The sequence below is a fragment of the Sturnus vulgaris genome, chromosome 31, assembly GCF_052056855.1.
Source record: "Sturnus vulgaris isolate bStuVul1 chromosome 31, bStuVul1.hap1, whole genome shotgun sequence".
NCBI lineage: Eukaryota > Metazoa > Chordata > Aves > Passeriformes > Sturnidae > Sturnus > Sturnus vulgaris.
In genome coordinates this window covers 4,571,244-4,587,869 of record NC_142273.1, presented here as the reverse complement: position 1 = coordinate 4,587,869, position 16,626 = coordinate 4,571,244, and the positions used below count along the sequence as shown (strand labels likewise).

Genomic DNA, 16,626 nt, shown 5'->3' with positions numbered 1-16,626 from the left:
TGTCCCCGTGCGCTGGGATCCCCTGGGGAGCTTCCCGAGCCCGTCCCGGGGTCCCTGAGCTCCCAAACTCCTGTCCCTGGGCAGAGCCCGCTCGGGGACCCTGCTGGGCCAGCCCGGGATGGCCGGGAGGGACTGGCTGAGCCCTGGGATGGGGATCGGGATCCATGGGAGCCTCTGGTCGACTCCTGGGATCGGGATCCTCCTGCCAGGATCCTCCGGTCCCTCCATAGCTCAACCCCGCCAGTCCCGGGAGCCGCTGGGGCCGAGGCTCAGGTCGGGATTTGGGGGTGCTCAGGGCTCAGGTCTGGATTTTGGAATGCTCAGGGCTCGGGTCTGGATTTGGGGGTGCTCAGGGCTCGGGTCGGGATTTGGGGGTGCTCAGGGCTCGGGTCGGGATTTGGGGGTGCCCCGGGTTCGATCCCGGCCGCGCTGAGGCCGCTCCGGGGACGCAGCAGCCGCTCCGTGCTGAGCTGGGCCGGGCTGAGCTCGGGCCGATCTGGGCTTTGAGGCTTGGCGAGCTGCAGGGAGCAGCAGATTTGGGCCCCGATTGGCGGCGGGGAGGTGGCCAAGAAGCCGCAGCTTGGGGCTGGCACCTCCCAAGCGCTGGGCAGCCCCTCCCTGGGCTTGGCCCCGCTCCCCCCACCCTTATCCCGGGATAAAAGGCCCCCGGGAGCAGCCTGGGCACGGCACAGCCGCTCCAGCCCGCAGACAGCAGCAGCTGCCCCTCAGCTCCAGCTCCGCCAGCACCGGAACCCCCAGAGCTGCAGCCATGGGTAAGGGACCCTCGCAGCCTCGCCTGCAGCCCCGGCCGGGCCCTGGGTCACAGCTCTGTCCCCATGGTGTCCTGTGCCCGAGTCACAGCTCTGTCCCCATCCCGGCCCCCGGCTCTGGGTCACAGCTCCGTCCCAGCTCTGGGGAGGGGTCCCCGAGGGTCTCGGCCGTCCCCAGCGGGGCTCGGCCCCGCGCTGTCCCCAGGGTCGCTGTCCCGGGGCTGGCAGTGCCGGCGCCACCCCGAGCGCTCGCCCTGGGTGCCCAGGGAGGGCTGGGCTGGCCCCGGGGATGGCCCCGGGGGTCCCTGGGCTGGGAGGGACCCTCTGGGCTGGGCTGGGGGCTCCCGGGCCCGGGCCGGGCTCACGGGGTCCCCTCTGCTCCCCCAGACAGGTGCAGAGCTCCGTGCTACGAGTACCCCTCGTGCCCCGAGGTGCTGAAAGGCGAGTGCGGGGCTGGGCTGGGCTGGGTGGGCTGGGGAGGATTTGTGGTTTTTGGGGTCCCTGAGCTCCCTGTCTGTGCTGAGCCCCTTTCCCATCGGGAGAACTCGAACTCCCGGGAGATTCCCCCGGGTTGATCCCGGCTCAGGAGCTCCCCAGGACAGCCCGGGAGGAGCCGCAGGAAATCGCAGCATCCCGAAATTCGTTCCGCTCCTTTCTCAGAGCTGCTCGCAGCTTTTCCCGTCCCTTTTTTTTTTTTTTTTTTTTTTTTTTTTGGGAGCTCCCGGGCTGGGTTCGAGCGCGGTTTTTGTGTCCCCAGCCCCGAGGGAGGAGGTCGCCTACGTGACCTGCACCTACAGGAACACGGGCATCGACCAGCCCGATTTCCTGGCCACCGTGGACCTCAACCCGCGCTCCTGCCACTACGGCCAGGTACGAGCCCCAAATCCCGGGGTTATTCCCACCCAGATCTCCCCAAATCCCGGGCTTGTTCCCAGCCCCTCTCCAGCGCTCCCCAAGCCCCGGGGCCGCTCCCGGCGGGCCAGGCCCGGCTCAGCTCGGCCCGGCTGAGCCCAGCTCGGCTCGGCCCGGCCCGGCTGACCCCCCCTGGCCGTGCCCAGGTCATCCACCGGCTGCCCATGCCCAACCTCAAGGACGAGCTGCACTGCGCGGGCTGGGGGGGCCCCGCCTGCGGCTGCTTCGACAGCGGCGCCGCGGCCCAAAGGACCAAGCTGGTGCTGCCCGGGCTCATCTCCTCCCGCATCTACGTGGTGGAGCTGGGAGCGCAGTGCCGGGCACCGCGAATCTGCAAGGTGGGCACCGGGACACCGGGGGGAACGGGGAGGAGAGAGAGGGATGGAGAGATGGAGAGAGGAAGGAAGCATTCATTCAAGGAAGAAAAAAGGATTAATTCAAGGAAGAATTCATTCCAGGAAGGAAGGAAGGAAGGAAGGAAGGAAGGAAGGATTGATTCAAGGAAGGATGAATTCAAGGCAGGAAGGATGAATTAAGAAAGGATGAATTCAAGGCGGGATGAGTTCAGGGAAGGGTTCTGTGGCCCCGGGAGAGGCGCCCAGCAGGCAGGGGCTGACATTGGCGCTGTTTTTTGCAGATGATCGAGCCCGTGGATGTGTTCTGGAAGTGCAACAAGGGCTACCTGGCTGTGAGCCACCCCCTGCCCAACGGGGACATCCTGATCGCCAACATGGGCGACCCGGCTGGCAACGGCAAAGGTCAATGTCCCTGCCGGAATTCCCATTCCTTCCTTCTCATTCCCCTGCCGGAATTCCCATTCCTTTCCATTTCCCCTTTCCAGAATTCCCATTAATTCCCCTTTTCTCCGCCCAGAATTCCCATTCCCTCACCCACGATCCCCATGAATTAATCCCCATTAATTACCCCCATTAACGAATCCCCACTCCCCCCATCCCCTGCCCGAACCCCCAGCCCGGCTTTGTCCCGCCGGGCTCGCCCCAGCCCGGATTTGTCACCGCCGCGTCCCTCGCGTGTCCCAGGTGGCTTCGTGGTGCTGGACGGGGCCACCTTGGAGCTGAAGGGCAACTGGGAGGGCGAGTGCGAGACTCCGGCGAGCGGCTACGACTTCTGGTACAAAGCTCGGCTCAACGTGCTGGTCAGCTCCTCCGGGCTGGTGCCCAAAGTGGCCGGGAGGGGCTTCAGCCCCGATGACTTCAACAAAGGTGGGGACACGCGGGTGGCACCGAGGGCAGCGCTGGGCGCGGGGCTGGGGGCGCGGAGCCCCCCGAGAGGGGATTTGTGCACCCCGAGAGGGGATTTGTGCACCCCGAGAGGCTTCTCCTCCCCAAGTTCTGCATTTCTCTGTGTTCTTCCCAAACCCCGACATTTCCCATTTCCCTCTCCATTCCTCCCGGGACCCTTCGGGGAGGGCTCCGTGTCCCCGGGCGCCCCCGAGCCTTTCTCCCCGTGTCCCGCAGGGCTCTTCGGCCGCCGCCTGAACGTGTGGAACTTGTCGTGCCGCAGCCTCACGCAGTGCTTCGACCTGGGCGAGGATTCCCTGCCGCTCTCCGTGCGCTTCCTGCACGGCCCCGACGCCGCCGAGGGCTACGTGGGCTGTGCCCTGAGCGGGGCCATCTTCCGCTTCTACAAGCCCTGCGAGGCGAGTGCGAGCCACGGCAGCGGGCCCGGGCTGCCGGGAGAGCCGGGCGGCACGGGGGAGGAGGAGGAGGAGGAGGAGCGGGGACAGGGAGGGTCCAGATCCAGGGAGTGCGGGGAGCGGGATGGACCCGTTGGGTTCCGGATCGGGATCGCGCTGATCCCGTTGTGCCCGGGTCGGGATCGGGATCGGGATCGGGATGATCCCGTTGGTCCCGGCTCGGCCCGGCCCGGCCCGGCCCGGCCCGCGCTGATCGCGCTCGCTGTCCCGGTGCAGAGAGACAACTGGGCCGTGGAGGAGGTGATCCGGATCCCGGCCAAGGACGTGTCGGGCTGGATCATGCCCAAGATGCCAGGTTCGTGTGCGCTGGGTGTGGCACCGCGGGTTCGGCACCGGGCACGGCCCCGTGGGCGACCCCAGAGCCCGCTGGGCCACCCCAAATCCTGACTGACCCCAAACCCCGCCTTCCCCTAAATCCTGACTGCCCTCAAACCGTGCCTTACCCCCAACCCCATCTCCCCCCGTCCCGAGCCGCCCCCCCCGGCCGTGCCCGTGGCCCTGAGCCCCCCCGGCTGTGCCCGCAGCCTTCATCGCCGACCTCGTCATCAGCCCGGACGATCGGTTCCTGTACGTGTGCAACTGGCTGCACGGGGACATCCGCCAGTACGAGCTGGGCAGGAACTGCAAGCCCCGGCTGGTGGGGCAGGTGAGGGGCAGCCCCTGGCCCGGGGGGCGAGCGGGGCCAGCGGGGCGAGCGGGGCCAGTGCCGGGGAACGCTCGTGTGCCCCCCGTGCCTTGCAGGTGTTCGTGGGGGGCAGCATCCTGCGAGGGGGCCCCGTGAGCGTCTGCAGGGACGAGGAGCTCAAGGGCCAGCCCGAGCCACTGGTGGTCAAGGTGAGCGGGGCTGGGGCGACTGGGAGGGACTGGGAGGGACTGGGGACCTGAGAGTGTGCTCACCTGAGCCCGCGCTCACCTGCTCTGAGCTGTTCCCGACGTTTCTGCTCCCCACCTGTCCCTGCTGGGATCCAGTCCCAGTGCCCCCAGTGTCCCCAGTCCGTGTCCCAGTGCCCCCAGCCCGTGTCCCAGTACCCCCAGTAAGCCCAGTCCCTGTCCCAGTACCCCCAGTAAGCCCAGTCCGTGTGTCCCAGTGCAAGCGCGTGTTCGGCGGCCCCGCCGCGCTGCAGCTGAGCCTGGACGGGAAGCGGCTCTACGTGACCAACTCCTTCTACAGCACCTGGGACCGGCAGTTCTACCCCAGCCTGATCAAGTGAGAATTCCGGCCGGGAAAGGCTCCCTCGGGGCGGGCACGGGGCGGGCGAGGGGCCGGGACACCCCGGGGCTGTCCCGGAGCCGGCTCGGGGTTGAGCAGAGCCCGGGCTGAGCTCAGCCCGAAGGGGGTCCGGGCTGGGCGGGCACGGCCCGAGCGGGTCCGGGGGGGTTTGGGGGGGAAAAGAGACCCCGGAGCGTGTCCTGAGCCAAACCCGGGGCTAAAACTGGCCCCGAGCGTGTCCTGAGCCAAACCCGGGGCTAAAACTGCCCCCGAGCGTGTCCTGAGCCAAGCCTGGGGGAATTTGGGAGCCAAAACTGCCCCCGATCCCACCGTGCCCCTCCCATCCCCGGGACTTGCCCCATCCCGGCTGAAGTCGCCACCCCGGTGTCCCCCTTGCCCGCCCCGCTGTCCCTCCCCTGTGGCTGGCGCCGTCCGGAGCAGCTCCGGGCGGGCTCCGGGCCGGCTCCCGGGGCTCGCAGTCGCCACGAGCCGCCGCTGTGGCCGCGCAGGGAGGGCTCGGTGATGCTGCAGCTCGACGTGGACACGGACAAGGGCGGGCTGGCCGTGAACAAAAACTTCCTGGTGGATTTCGGCAAGGAGCCGCACGGGCCGTGCCTGGCGCACGACATTCGCTTCCCCGGCGGCGACTGCAAGTGCGAGCCGCTGGCCTAAGGGGGCGAGCCCGGCAGCGCCGCGGAGCCCGCCCGGAGCTGCGCTGGGCTCGGCCGAGGGCGCGGGGCGAGCTCGGGGGACCCGGGGCGATGGGCGTGGGATGGGGGGCATGGAGGGACTGGGGGGCCCTGGGTGAGGGGATTGGGGGGCCCTGGGTGAGGGGATTGGGGGATGGCGGATTTGGGCTCTCTGGGTGATTCCGGGCTTTGGGTGGTTCCCATTTCTGGGTCCCCTGGGTGAATCCCGGATTTGGGGTCCTCCGGGTGCTGGGACTGGGGGGATTCTGGATTTGGGGTCCTCTGGGTGATTCCGGGCTTTGGGTGGTTCCCATTTTTGGGGTCTCCCGGGACACGGATTTGGGGTCCCCTGAGTGATGAGTTTGGGGTCCCGTGGGGCGATTCCCATATTTGGGATCCTCTCAGGCCATTCCCGGGTTTGGGATCCCCTCGGGGTTTGGGGTTCCCGTTCCCGCTGGAATCTCGATCCCGCTCCGGGCAAAGCAGGGCCGGGACCCGCGGCTGTTCCTGGGATATCCCGGGACATTCCTGGGACATTCCTGGGACAATTCCTGTCCCTGTCCCGGGTCACTCCTATCCCTGTCCCGCTCTGCCCGGCTCTGCTTTCCCCACAATCAATAAAGTTTTTTCCCTGCATCACCCGCAGCCTCCCGAGCCTCATTCCAGGAATTTTCCAGAGTTTTCCCCCCGTTCCGTGGGATGTTTGGATCCTACTTTTCCGGACTTTTTTTTCTGAAATTTTCCCTAAATTTTGACGGATTTTTCTCGCTGTTACATGTGGGTTTTTTGGGATGGTTGGATCCAAGTTTTCTGCAATTTTCCCACGGTTCCTTTGGTTTTTTTTTTTTTTTGATTTTTGAATCCGGGTTTTCGGGAATTTTCCCCAAATTTTCTTGCTGTTCCTTTTTTTTTTTTTTTTTTTTTTTTTTTTAATGGGGTCCGTGGGTTTCAGGCTCCCTGTGGAAATCCAGGATGATTTCCTTTAGATGGGAAAAATTTCCTTGGGATCCTTTGCACACTCACCCCCCTTTGCACACTCACTCACGTGACCCCATCACGTGACCCTCCCTTGCACACTCACACACCTGACCCCTTTGCACACTCGCACACGTGACCTCAGTCACGTGTCCCTCTTTTGCACACTCACCCACGTGACCCCTTTGCACACTCACCTCACACCCGTCTCCCCTCGCGCCGCCGCTCCCGGCCAATCAGAGCGCTGTTGCCAGGCAGATTTCAGCCCCTCCCGCCGCGCCGCATCCGGCCGCTCACCCCCAGCCGAGGGCGGGGCGGGGGGGCCGGGCTCAGCCAATCAGAACCGCGGATTCCGCCGTATCCGGGCAGACCAGCGGCGCCGCAGCCAATCAGAAAAAAGAAGCGGCCGCGCGCGCGGCGAGCGAGGGGCGCGTCCACTTTCGGTTCGCGCGGGGGGCGCGGGGCACGTGGCGGGACCCTTCCCCTCCCCCCTCCCCCCACTTTTCGGGACCCCCCCCCGAGCAGGACGGGACCAGGTGGGTGCGGGGCTGATGGGGGGTGGGGGGGTGGGGACAGAGTTGGGGACACCCCGGGGACACCGCGGGGGACGGGGGTCCCGTCCCCCGGTACCGGGCTGGGGCCGCCGGGGGCTCCGCGGGCCGCGGGCGAGGACGGCGGTGGCCACGGGGGTGGCTTCCGGTGGCCTCATGGCCCCGAGGGTGGCTTCCGGTGGCCTCATGGCCCCGGGGGTCGCTTCCTGGTGTCCCATGTCGCCGTGGCCCCGGGGGTCGCTTTTTGGTGGCCTCATGGCCACCAAGGTCACTTCCGGTGGCCCCGTGGCTCTGGAATCACTTCCTGGTGGCCCCTGGGCTCCTGACCCTGGAATCTCTTCCTGGTGGCCCTGTGGCCATGTGGGTCTGTTCTTGGTGTCGCCATGTCCCCCTGTCCTGGTGTTCCCATGTCCCTGGGACCCTTGTCCCTCTGTCCTGGTGTCCTGGAGTCCCCCTGTCCTGGTGTCCCCCCTTCCTGGTGTCCCCATGTCCCTCTGTCCCTGGGCATCCTGTCCTGGTGTCCCCATATCCCTGGGGACCCCTGTTTTGGTGTCCCCATGGTCCTGAGACCCTGTCCTGATGTCCCCCTGTCCTGGTGTCCCTTGTCCCCATGTCCTGATGTCCTCCTGTCCCTGTCCCCTGTCCACTTCCGTCCCCCACCCCTCCCCTGACTCCCATTCCCGATTTTAATTCAATTCACTTACAACCCCCCTTTTTTTTCTTTTTATTAAAATTTAACTTTTTAATTTTGAGTTCAGTATTTCCCTCGCCCAGCAGGCCATGGCAGAGGAGGAGCCGGGCTCCAGGAGTGGCAGGAGGGGCGCGGTGGCAGCTGGCGGTGCCCGGGGCGGTGCCCCCGAGCCCAGCACGCTGCTGCAGGAGCTGCGCGGCTCCATCTCGTAAGGAATGGCAATTCCTGCGGGAAAATCCGGGAATTTCCGCGGGAAAAACGGGAATTCTGATGGGAAACCTTGGGAATTCTTATGGGAATACCTAGAGATTCTTATGGGAAATCTTGGGGATTCTGATGGGAAAACCTGGGAATTCTTATGGAAAAGCCGGGGAATTCCTGCAGGAAAAATCGGGAAATTCTGCAGGAAAAGCTGGGAATGCTTTTGGGAAACCTTGGGAATTCTTATGGGAAAACCTGGGAATTCTTATGGGATTTTTGGGATCGATCCCGGGATTTTTTGGGATCAATCCTGGGATTTTTGGGATCGTCCCTGACCAGTTCCTGTGTCCCACGCAGCAAATCCGTGCAGAGCAAGGTGGATTCCATCCTGGTGAGTGTTTCCCTGGAATTCTGGGCTGGGAATTGGGGGCGGATCCCGATTTTTTGGGCGGATCCCTGACCCCGTCCCTGTCCCCGGAGCGCAGCAGGACGTGCAGAAATTCTCGGACAGCGACAAACTCTACCTGTACCTGCAGCTGCCCTCGGGACCCAGCCTGGGGGAGAAGAGGTGGGGATGGGATCCGGGAAAATGGGATCCAGGGAATGGGAATTGTATCCAGGGGATCCAGGGAATGGGATTGGGGTGGGATCAATGTGAATGGGATTGGATCCAGGGAATGGGACCCAGGGGATGGGATCTGTGGGATGGGATGGGATCCAGGGGATGGGATCCAGGGGATGGGATGGGATCCAGGGGATGGGATCCAGGGGATGGGATGGGATGGAGCTGGGCCAGGGGCGCCTCAGGATGGCTGTGTCACAGCAGAGCTGGCACAGAGATGCTGACAGGCCGTCCCCTGGTGCTGTCCCCTCTCTCTCCTGATGCCGTCCCCTGTCGCCGGTGCTGTCCCCTGTCCCCGTCCCTGTCCCGGCAGCAGCGGTGGCTCTCTGGAGCTCAGCTCCCTGGGCACAGCCGAGCACATGCACGCCTGCAGCTGGATCCGCAACCACCTGGAGGAGCACACGGACACCTGCCTGCCCAAGCAGGACGTGTACGACGCCTACAAGTGAGCCAGGCTGGCCCCTGTCCCCTTGTCCCTGTGTCCCATTCTCTGGAATACCCTGGGAACATCCCCGTGTCCCTTTTCCCGGAATTCCCGGGAATATCCCGGGATTTCCTCCTCCGGACACGCCCCCGTCCCTCCCCGCAGGCGCTACTGTGACAACCTCGGCTGCCGCCCGCTCAGCACGGCCAATTTCGGCAAAATCATCCGCGAAATCTTCCCCAACATCAAAGCCCGGCGCCTGGGAGGCCGAGGACAATCCAAATATCCTTCCCTTGATGCAATTCCTGCTGCTTTTCCCAGTTTTTCCCATTCCCCCCCCCTTTCCCCCCTTTTTTCCCTGTTTTTTCCCCCCAATTCCCCCTTTTCTTTTCCTGTTTGTTTTTTCCTGTTTTTTTCCCCATTTTTTCCCGCTTCCCCCCCTTTTTTCCCATTTTCCCCCAGTGTTTTCCACTTTTTTGCTTTTTTCCCATTTCTCCCCCCTTTTCCCCTTCCCCCCCATTTTCCTTATTTCTCCCCCAATTTTCCCCATTTTTTTCCCATTTTTCCCCATTTTCACCATTCCGGAAGGTTCCTCAGGGTTTCTTTCCCGGTTTTTTTTGGGATTAACCCTTGACTCCTCCCCACGTACTGCTACGGTGGGATCCGGAGGAAGACGGTGGTGAGCCTTCCTCCCCTGCCCAGCCTGGACCTCAAAGTCACCGAGACCGTGAGTGCTCCGTGTCCCCCTGTCCCCGTGTCCCCATGTCCTTTGTCCCCAGTCTGACAATGATGTTCCCTGTCCCCATGTCCTCAGTCAGTGCTGTCCCCTGTCCCCTGTCTGACATCTCTGTCCTGCTGTCCCCTCTCTCACGTCACTGTCCCTGTGTCCGTGTGTCCCCTGTCCCTGTGTCCCCTGTGTCCGTGTGTCCCCTGTCCCTGTGTCCCCGTGTCCCCGTGTCCCCTGTCCCCTCCCTGCTGTGACCGGGCTGTCCGTGTGTCCCCAGCAGTCGGAGCTGGCCGAGCTGGTGCAGTCGTACAGCTCGGAGGTGATGGAGGCCGCCTGTGCCCTCACCTGTGACTGGGCCGAGAAGATTCTCAAGCGCTCCTTCAACAGCATCGTGGAGGTGGCGCAGTTCCTGCTGCAGCAGCACATCATCAGCTCGCGCTGCGCCCACGCCGACCTGCTCATGGCCATGGTGCTCTCAGGTCAGCACTGGGGACACTGGGGACACTGGGGACACTGCCACCACCCCTGGGGACACTGGGGACACTGCCACACCCCTGGGGACACTGCCATGCCCTTGGGGACACTGGGGATGCTGTCACCCGCTTGGGGACATTGTAACCTCCCTGTGGAGCTGACACTCCTCTGGGGGCACTCCCCCGTCCCCACCTCCAATGTCACACTTCCAGTGTCCCCTCCCCACTCCCAGTGTCCCCTCCCCACTCCCAGTGTCCCCTGCCCCCCGCTCACGCCCCCTCCTCCCACAGAAAACACGGACAAGCCCCCCCAGGACCCCCGCCCGCCCGCTGCCCCCAAAAAGAACGGCCTGGACCCCTCGGACAGCGGCGAGCGCAGCCAGGACCAGGTGAGACCCTCCTGACCCCCCCCCCCCCAGAGCCACGTGGCCACTCCGAGCTGTCCCCAAGCCGCGATGTCACCTCCCTTCCCGCAGGCCAAGAAGGACAATGTCCCCAAAGCCAATGTCCAGCCGCGGCCAGAGAAGAAGAAACCCCCGCAGGAGCCCCCCAGGCCGGCCAGTAGCCCCCAGGTGAACGCCTTGGTGGCCAGGTTGCCGCTCCTGCTGCCCCGCATCCCCCCCCCGGAGCGGCCCGCGGTGGCCCCCGGTGCCACCCCCGTGCGTTCGTCCCCTCCCGTGCTCGTCCCCAAGCTGACGGCGGCTCCTCTGGGCGGTGGCACGGTGAAGGTGGCGCTGCCCCTGCCCGTGGGCACGGCGCTCGCCCCCGGGGCCAGCGGGGCCATCCCCGTGCTCAATGTCTTGTTGCCCGGGGTCGGGGTGGCCGCGGCGGAGAGCCCGGGTGGCAGCGCCAGGTCGGGAGGGGACAGCGAGGGGGGACAGCGAGGCAAAGCCACCAAGCGGCCCCTGGAGGGAGGAGGAGGAGGAGGAGGAGGAGGAGGGGACACGGCGGCGCTCAAGAGGAGGAGGGGGAGGCCCCGGAAGAGGGGAGGGGACACGGCGGGGTCACCCGAGGACGCGGAGGTCCCCAAGGGGGACGAGGGAGGGGACTCGCCCCCAGGGGCGTCACCCGGGGGTGGCAGTGCCACTGTGGCCGCTGGGGACAGGGGTGGCGGTGCTGAGGAGGAGGAGGGTGGGGACGGCATGGAGGGCGATGATGACGCCGTGGGCGGTGGGGACAGCCCGGGTGGTGGCGGTGTCACTGTCACGGCCGAGGACAGTGTGGGGGGTGGCAGTGTCACTGTCACACTTGGGGACAGCTCGGTCAATGGTAGTGTCGCTGCCATTAACAATGTCCCCGTGCTGCTTGGGGACAGTCCAGTCAATGGCAGTGCCACTGTCACACTTGGGGACAGCTCGGTTAATGGCAGTGCCACTGTCCCCCCTAGGGACAGTCCAGTCAATGGCAGTGCCACCGTCCCACCTGGGGACAGCTCAGCTGGGAGCAATGGCACTGTCCCCCTCGGGGCCAGTGTGGTCGGTGGCAATGCCACTGTCACAGCTGGGGACAGCTCGGTTAATGGCAGTGCCACTGTCCCCCTTGGGGACAGCCCCGTCAATGGCAGTGCCACTGTCCCCCTTGGGGACAGCTTGGTCAATGGCATTGCCACCATCCACCTTGGGGACAGCCCAGTCAGTGGCAGTGCCACTGTCCCTGCTGGTGGCTCCCCTGGTGGTGGCAGTGCCACTGTCCCTGTCAAGGACAGCTCATCCATGTCCAGTGACACTGGGGACAGGCCGGGCAGTGGCAGTGCCACCACTGGGGACAGGCCTGTCACCAGGAGTGCCACCATTCCCATCAGGGACAGCCCAGCGGGTGGCAGTGCCACCGTCCCTGTCAGGGACAGCTCATCCCAGGCCAGTGGCATTACTGGGGACAGGCCTGTCACCAGGAGTGCCACTGTCCCCACAGCTGGTGGCAGTGCCACCATCCCTGCCAAGGACAGCTCCTCCCAGGGCAGTGCCACCACTCAGGACAGGCCTGTCACCAGGAGTGCCACCATTCCCACCAAGGACAGCCCAGCTGGTGGCAGTGCCACCATCCCCATGAGGGACAGCTCATCCCAAGGCAGTGCCACCGCTGGGGACAGGCCTGTCACCAGAAGTGCCACTGTCCTCGGTAAGGACAGCTCATCCGGGGGCAGTGGCACTGGGGACAAGCCAGTCAGTGTCATTGTCCCTGTCAGGGACAGCCCCTCCAGGGCCAGTGGCACTATTGGGGACAGGCCTGTCACCAGGAGTGCCACTGTCCCCATCAGGGACAGCCCGGCTGGTGGCAGTGGCACTGTCCCTGTCAAGGACAAGCCGGTCACTGTCAGCGCCAGCACTGGGGACAGGCCTGTGACCAGGAGTGCCACCGTCCCTGCCAGGGACAGCCCAGCTGGTGGCAGTGCCACTGTCCCTGTCACAGACAGCTCATCCAGGATCGGTGCCACCACTGGGGACAGGCCAGCCAGTGGTGCCACTCTCCCTGTCAAGGACAAGCTTGTCACTGGCAGTGCCACCACTGAAGACAGGCCTGTCACCAGCGGTGCCACTGTCCCTGGCAGGGACAGCCCCTCCAAGGCCGGTGGCACTATTGGGGACAGGCCTGTCACCAGGAGTGCCACTGTCCCCATCAGGGACAGCCCGGCTGGTGGCAGTGGCACTGTCCCTGTCAAGGACAGCTCATCCGGGGGCAGTGTCACCGTCCCGGTCAGGGACAGCCCCTCCAAGGCCAGTGGCACTATTGGGGACAGGCCTGTCACCAGGAGTGCCACTGTCCCTGTCAAGGCTGGTCCATCCAGGGCCAGTGCCACCACTGGGGACAGGCCAATCAGTGGTGCCACTGTCCCTGTCAAGGACAAGCCTGTCACCAGCAGTGCCACCACCCCTGTCAAGGACAGCTCACCCAGGGCCAGTGGCACTGTTGGGGACAGGCCTGTCACCAGGAGTGCCACCATTCCCATCAGGGACAGCCCAGCTGGTGGCAGTGCCACCGTCCCTGTCAAGGACAAGTCGGTCACTGGCAGTGCCACCATCTCTATCAAGGACAACTCACCCAGGGCCAGTGCCAGCACTGGGGACAGGCCGGTCACCAGGAGTGCCACTGTCCCCGTGGCTGGAGGCAGTGGCAGTGTCAGTGTCCCTGTCAAGGCCAGTCCGTCCAAGGGAAGTGCCAGCACTGGGGACAGGCCAGTCAGTGGCAGTGGCACCGTCAGGGACAGCCCAGCGGGTGGCAGTGCCACCGTCCCTGTCAGGGACAGCTCACCCAGGGCTAGTGGCACTGTTGGGGACAGGCCTGTCACCAGGAGTGCCATTGTCCCCACAGCTGGTGGCAGTGCCACCGTCCCTGTCAAGGCCAGTCCATCCAGAGGCAGTGGCACTGGGGACAAGCCAGTCATTGGTAGTGCCACTGCTGGGGACAGGCCTGTCACCAGGAGTGCCACCATTCCCAGCAGGGACAGCCCAGCTGGTGGCAGTGCCACCGTCCCTGTCAGGGACAGCTCATCCCAAGGAAGTGCCACCACTGGAGACAGGGCAGTCGGTGGCAGTGCCACCATCCCTGCCAAGGACAGCACAGCCAGTGGCAGTGTCACTGTCCCTGTCAAGGACAGCTCGTCCACGGGCAGTGCCACCACTGGGGACAGGCCAGGCAGGGGCAATGGCAGTGTCCCCATCAGGGACAGGTCACCCAGGGCTGGTGGCAGTGGGGACAGGAGCCGTGGCACACCTGGGGACAGGCCGGTTAGTGGCAGTGCCACCATGCCCGTCAGGGACAGCACAGCCAGGGGCAGTGCCAACCCTGGGGACAGGCCAGGCAGGGGCAGTGCCACCAGAGACAGTGGCAGTGGGGACAGACCGGGCAGGGGCAGTGCCACCATCCCCGTCAGGGACAGGTCACCCAGAGACAGTGCCACCACCGGGGACAGGCTGGGCAGGGGCAGTGCCACCGTCCCCGTGGAGCACAGGCCGGTCAGGGGTGGTGGCACCGTCAGGGACGGGCTGGTCAGGGGCAGTGCCACTGTCACCATCAGGGACAGCTCAGCTGGTGGCAGTGCCACTGTCCCTGTTAAGGACAGGTCACCCAGGGCCAGTGACAATGGGGACAGGCCGGGCAGGGGCAGTGCCACCATCCCTGTCAGGGACAGCACAGCCAGGGCCACTGCTGTTGGGGACAGGCCAGGCAGGGGCAGTGCCACCCCTGGGGACAGGTCAGTCACTGGTAGTGGCACTGTCCCCATCAGGGACAGGTCACCCAGGGCCGGTGGCGGTGGGGACAGGAGCCATGGCACACCTGGGGACAGGCCTGTTAGTGGCAGTGCCACCATGCCCGTCAGGGACAGGCCACCCAGAGCCAGTGGCAGTGGGGTCAGGCTGGTCAGGGACAGTGCCACCATCCCCATCAGGGACAGGTCACCCAGGGCCACTGACACTGGGGACAGCCCAGCCAGGGACAGTGGCACTGTCAGGGACATGCCAGCTGGGGACAATGGCACTATCAGGGACATGCCAGTCACTGCCAGTGCCACTGTCCCCACTGAGGACAGGCCGGTCACTGGTACTGCCACTGTCCCTGTTAGGGACAGCCCAGCTGGGGACAGTGGCACTGTCCCCATTGAGGACAGGCCAGTCTCTGGCAGTGCCACTGTCCCTGCTGAGGACAGGCTGGTCACAGACAGTGGCACCGTTGGGGACAGGCTGGTCACTGACAGTGGCACCACTCCTGTCAGGGACTGCCCCTCCAGGGACAATGGCACTCCTGGGGACAGGCTGGTCGCTGGCAGTGCCACTGTCCCCGTCAGGGACAGCCTATCCAGGGGCACTGCCACCATCGTGGACACGCCCGTCACCGCCAGTGCCACCATCCCAGTCAGGGACAGCCCATTCTGGGCCAGTGGCACCATTGGGGACAGCAGTGCCACTGTCCCCGTCAGGGACTGCCCATCCAGGGGCACTGCCACCATCGTGGACGCGCTGGTCACTCTCAGTGGCACCGTGATGGACAGGAGGATCCTGGGCAGTGTCACCGTGCCCGTCAGGACCAGCCTGTCCAGGGGCACTGTCACCATCGTGGACACGCCCGTCTTTGTCAGTGCCACCGTGCTGGTCGGGGAGTCCATCCCCAGGGTCACTGCCACCATCGTGGAGTCCAGGGTGCCCGGCCATGCCAGCCTCGCCCTCGGGGACACGCTGGCCTGTGGCACTGCCACCATGCCTGTCAGGGACTGCCCGCCCAGGGGCAGTGCTGCTGTCCCCAGTGGGGACTGCTCAGGACGGGACAGTGCCACCAGCCCTGGGGACAGGCCTGGCAGTGCCACCACCCCTGACAGGGAGTGCCCATCCAGGGACAGTGCCACCCCAGGGGACAGGCCTGGCAGTGCCACCATCCCCGACAGGGACTGGTCAGGAAGGGGCAGTGCCACCCCCGGGGACAGGCCTGGCAGGGACAGTGACACCATCCCTGACAGGGACTGGTCTGGCAGGGGCAGTGCCACCCCTGAGGACAGGCATGGCAGTGACAATGCCACTGTCACCATCAGAGAGTGCCCATCCAGGGACAGTGCTACCATTGGGGACAGGCCTGGCAGTGCCACCATCCCCGACAGGGATTGGTCTGGCAGGGGCAGTGCCACCCCTGAGGACAGGCCTGGCAGTGACAGTGACACCATCCGTGACAGGGACTGGTCAGGAAGGGACAGGGCCACCGTGTCAGACAGAGAGTGCCCGCCCAGAGACCGTGCCACCCCCGGGGACAGGCCTGGCAGTGCCACCATCCCCGACAGGGATTGGTCTGGCAGGGGCAGTGCCACCCCCGGGGACAGGCCTGGCAGGGACAGTGCCACCATCCCTGTCACGGAGTGCCCGCCCAGGGGCATTGCCACCATTGGGGACAGGGACAGGCCTGGCAGTGCCACCACTGGGGACAGACCTGGCAGTGCCACTGTGCCCTCCAGGCCCATCACGCCCGCCCGTGTCAGTGTCATCAGGGATGGCAGGACGGGCGCCAGGGTGGCACCGTGGGGTCACAGCCAGGCCGGGTCCCCTCTTAGCGAGGGGACACGCGAGGGACACGCGGGGGCGGGCACAGGGACGGGGTCCCCTGCGTCACACCAGTAAAAACCAGTCACTCCAGTGCGGCTGTCGTGTGTGTGTGAGCCCGGGCACTGGGAGGGGACAGGGAAGGGGACATTGGAACTGGGAGGGGACACCGGCACTGGGAGGGGACAAGGGCAATGGGAAGGGACATTGGGAGTGGGAGGGAGACATTGGGAATGGGGAGGGGGACACGGGCACTGGGAGGGGACATTGGCACTGGGAAGGGGACACCGGGAGCGGGACACTGGGAGTGGGGAGGCGACACGGCGCAGTGGAAGAGGACACGGACAAGGAGGACAACAAGCCGTGCCACCCCCCCGGGGTGGTGACAGCGACAACCGAGGCGATTTTCTCCCCCAAAATCTCCGATTTTCGTCCAACGCGGAACCCTAGCGAGGCCACGCCCCCAAACACACCGAGACCACGCCCTCTTCACACTACCACGCCCATTTCCGTATACGCTTTGCCGACCACGCCCCTTTACGTCATGACGTAACACCCTCATTACATAGAGCCTACAGACCGCGCCCAGTGCCCATATAAGCTCACAAACCACGCCCACACCACCATATAAGGATACAAACCAC

The 16,626-nt window shown here is 65.3% G+C and overlaps 2 protein-coding genes across 7 annotated transcripts; both read left to right on the top strand.

Annotated features, from left to right (window-relative positions):
• Positions 1-1,450: 1,450 nt before the first annotated feature.
• LOC148220808 (methanethiol oxidase-like) lies at positions 1,451-5,334 on the top strand. The gene is made up of 9 exons (XM_088181071.1): positions 1,451-2,020; positions 2,320-2,440; positions 2,723-2,905; positions 3,161-3,342; positions 3,616-3,694; positions 3,924-4,045; positions 4,141-4,233; positions 4,488-4,606; positions 5,119-5,334. The coding sequence occupies exons 1-9, from the start codon at positions 1,847-1,849 to the stop codon at positions 5,279-5,281; spliced, it is 1,236 nt and encodes a 411-aa protein (XP_088037197.1). The 5' UTR covers positions 1,451-1,846; the 3' UTR covers positions 5,282-5,334.
• Positions 5,335-7,594: 2,260 nt separating this feature from the next.
• RFX5 (regulatory factor X5) lies at positions 7,595-16,075 on the top strand. Of its 6 annotated transcripts, none has more exons than XM_088181061.1 (9): positions 7,595-7,723; positions 8,074-8,107; positions 8,202-8,284; positions 8,655-8,783; positions 8,928-9,044; positions 9,408-9,489; positions 9,767-9,968; positions 10,254-10,351; positions 10,439-16,075. In XM_088181061.1, the coding sequence occupies exons 1-9, from the start codon at positions 7,605-7,607 to the stop codon at positions 16,058-16,060; spliced, it is 6,486 nt and encodes a 2,161-aa protein (XP_088037187.1). In that variant the 5' UTR covers positions 7,595-7,604; the 3' UTR covers positions 16,061-16,075. The 6 variants fall into 6 exon arrangements, with proteins under 6 accessions (XP_088037187.1, XP_088037188.1, XP_088037186.1 ...); XM_088181062.1 differs by having other exon boundaries at positions 8,652-8,783; positions 9,770-9,968; XM_088181060.1 differs by having other exon boundaries at positions 8,652-8,783.
• The last annotated feature ends 551 nt before the right edge of the window (positions 16,076-16,626 follow it).

Bases quoted from the DNA above. Each gene is read 5' to 3' on its own strand.
- LOC148220808 (XM_088181071.1), top strand. From the start codon at position 1,847: ATGCCCAACCTCAAGGACGAGCTGCACTGCGCGGGCTGGGGGGGCCCC. The intron at 2,021-2,319 runs GTGGGCACCGGG...TGTTTTTTGCAG, and splicing joins GGGCACCGCGAATCTGCAAG to ATGATCGAGCCCGTGGATGT. The intron at 4,607-5,118 runs GTGAGAATTCCG...GTGGCCGCGCAG, and splicing joins TTCTACCCCAGCCTGATCAA to GGAGGGCTCGGTGATGCTGC.
- RFX5 (XM_088181056.1), top strand. From the start codon at position 7,874: ATGGAAAAGCCGGGGAATTCCTGCAGGAAAAATCGGGAAATTCTGCAG. The intron at 8,108-8,201 runs GTGAGTGTTTCC...CCCGGAGCGCAG, and splicing joins GCAAGGTGGATTCCATCCTG to CAGGACGTGCAGAAATTCTC. The intron at 9,490-9,766 runs GTGAGTGCTCCG...GTGTGTCCCCAG, and splicing joins ACCTCAAAGTCACCGAGACC to CAGTCGGAGCTGGCCGAGCT.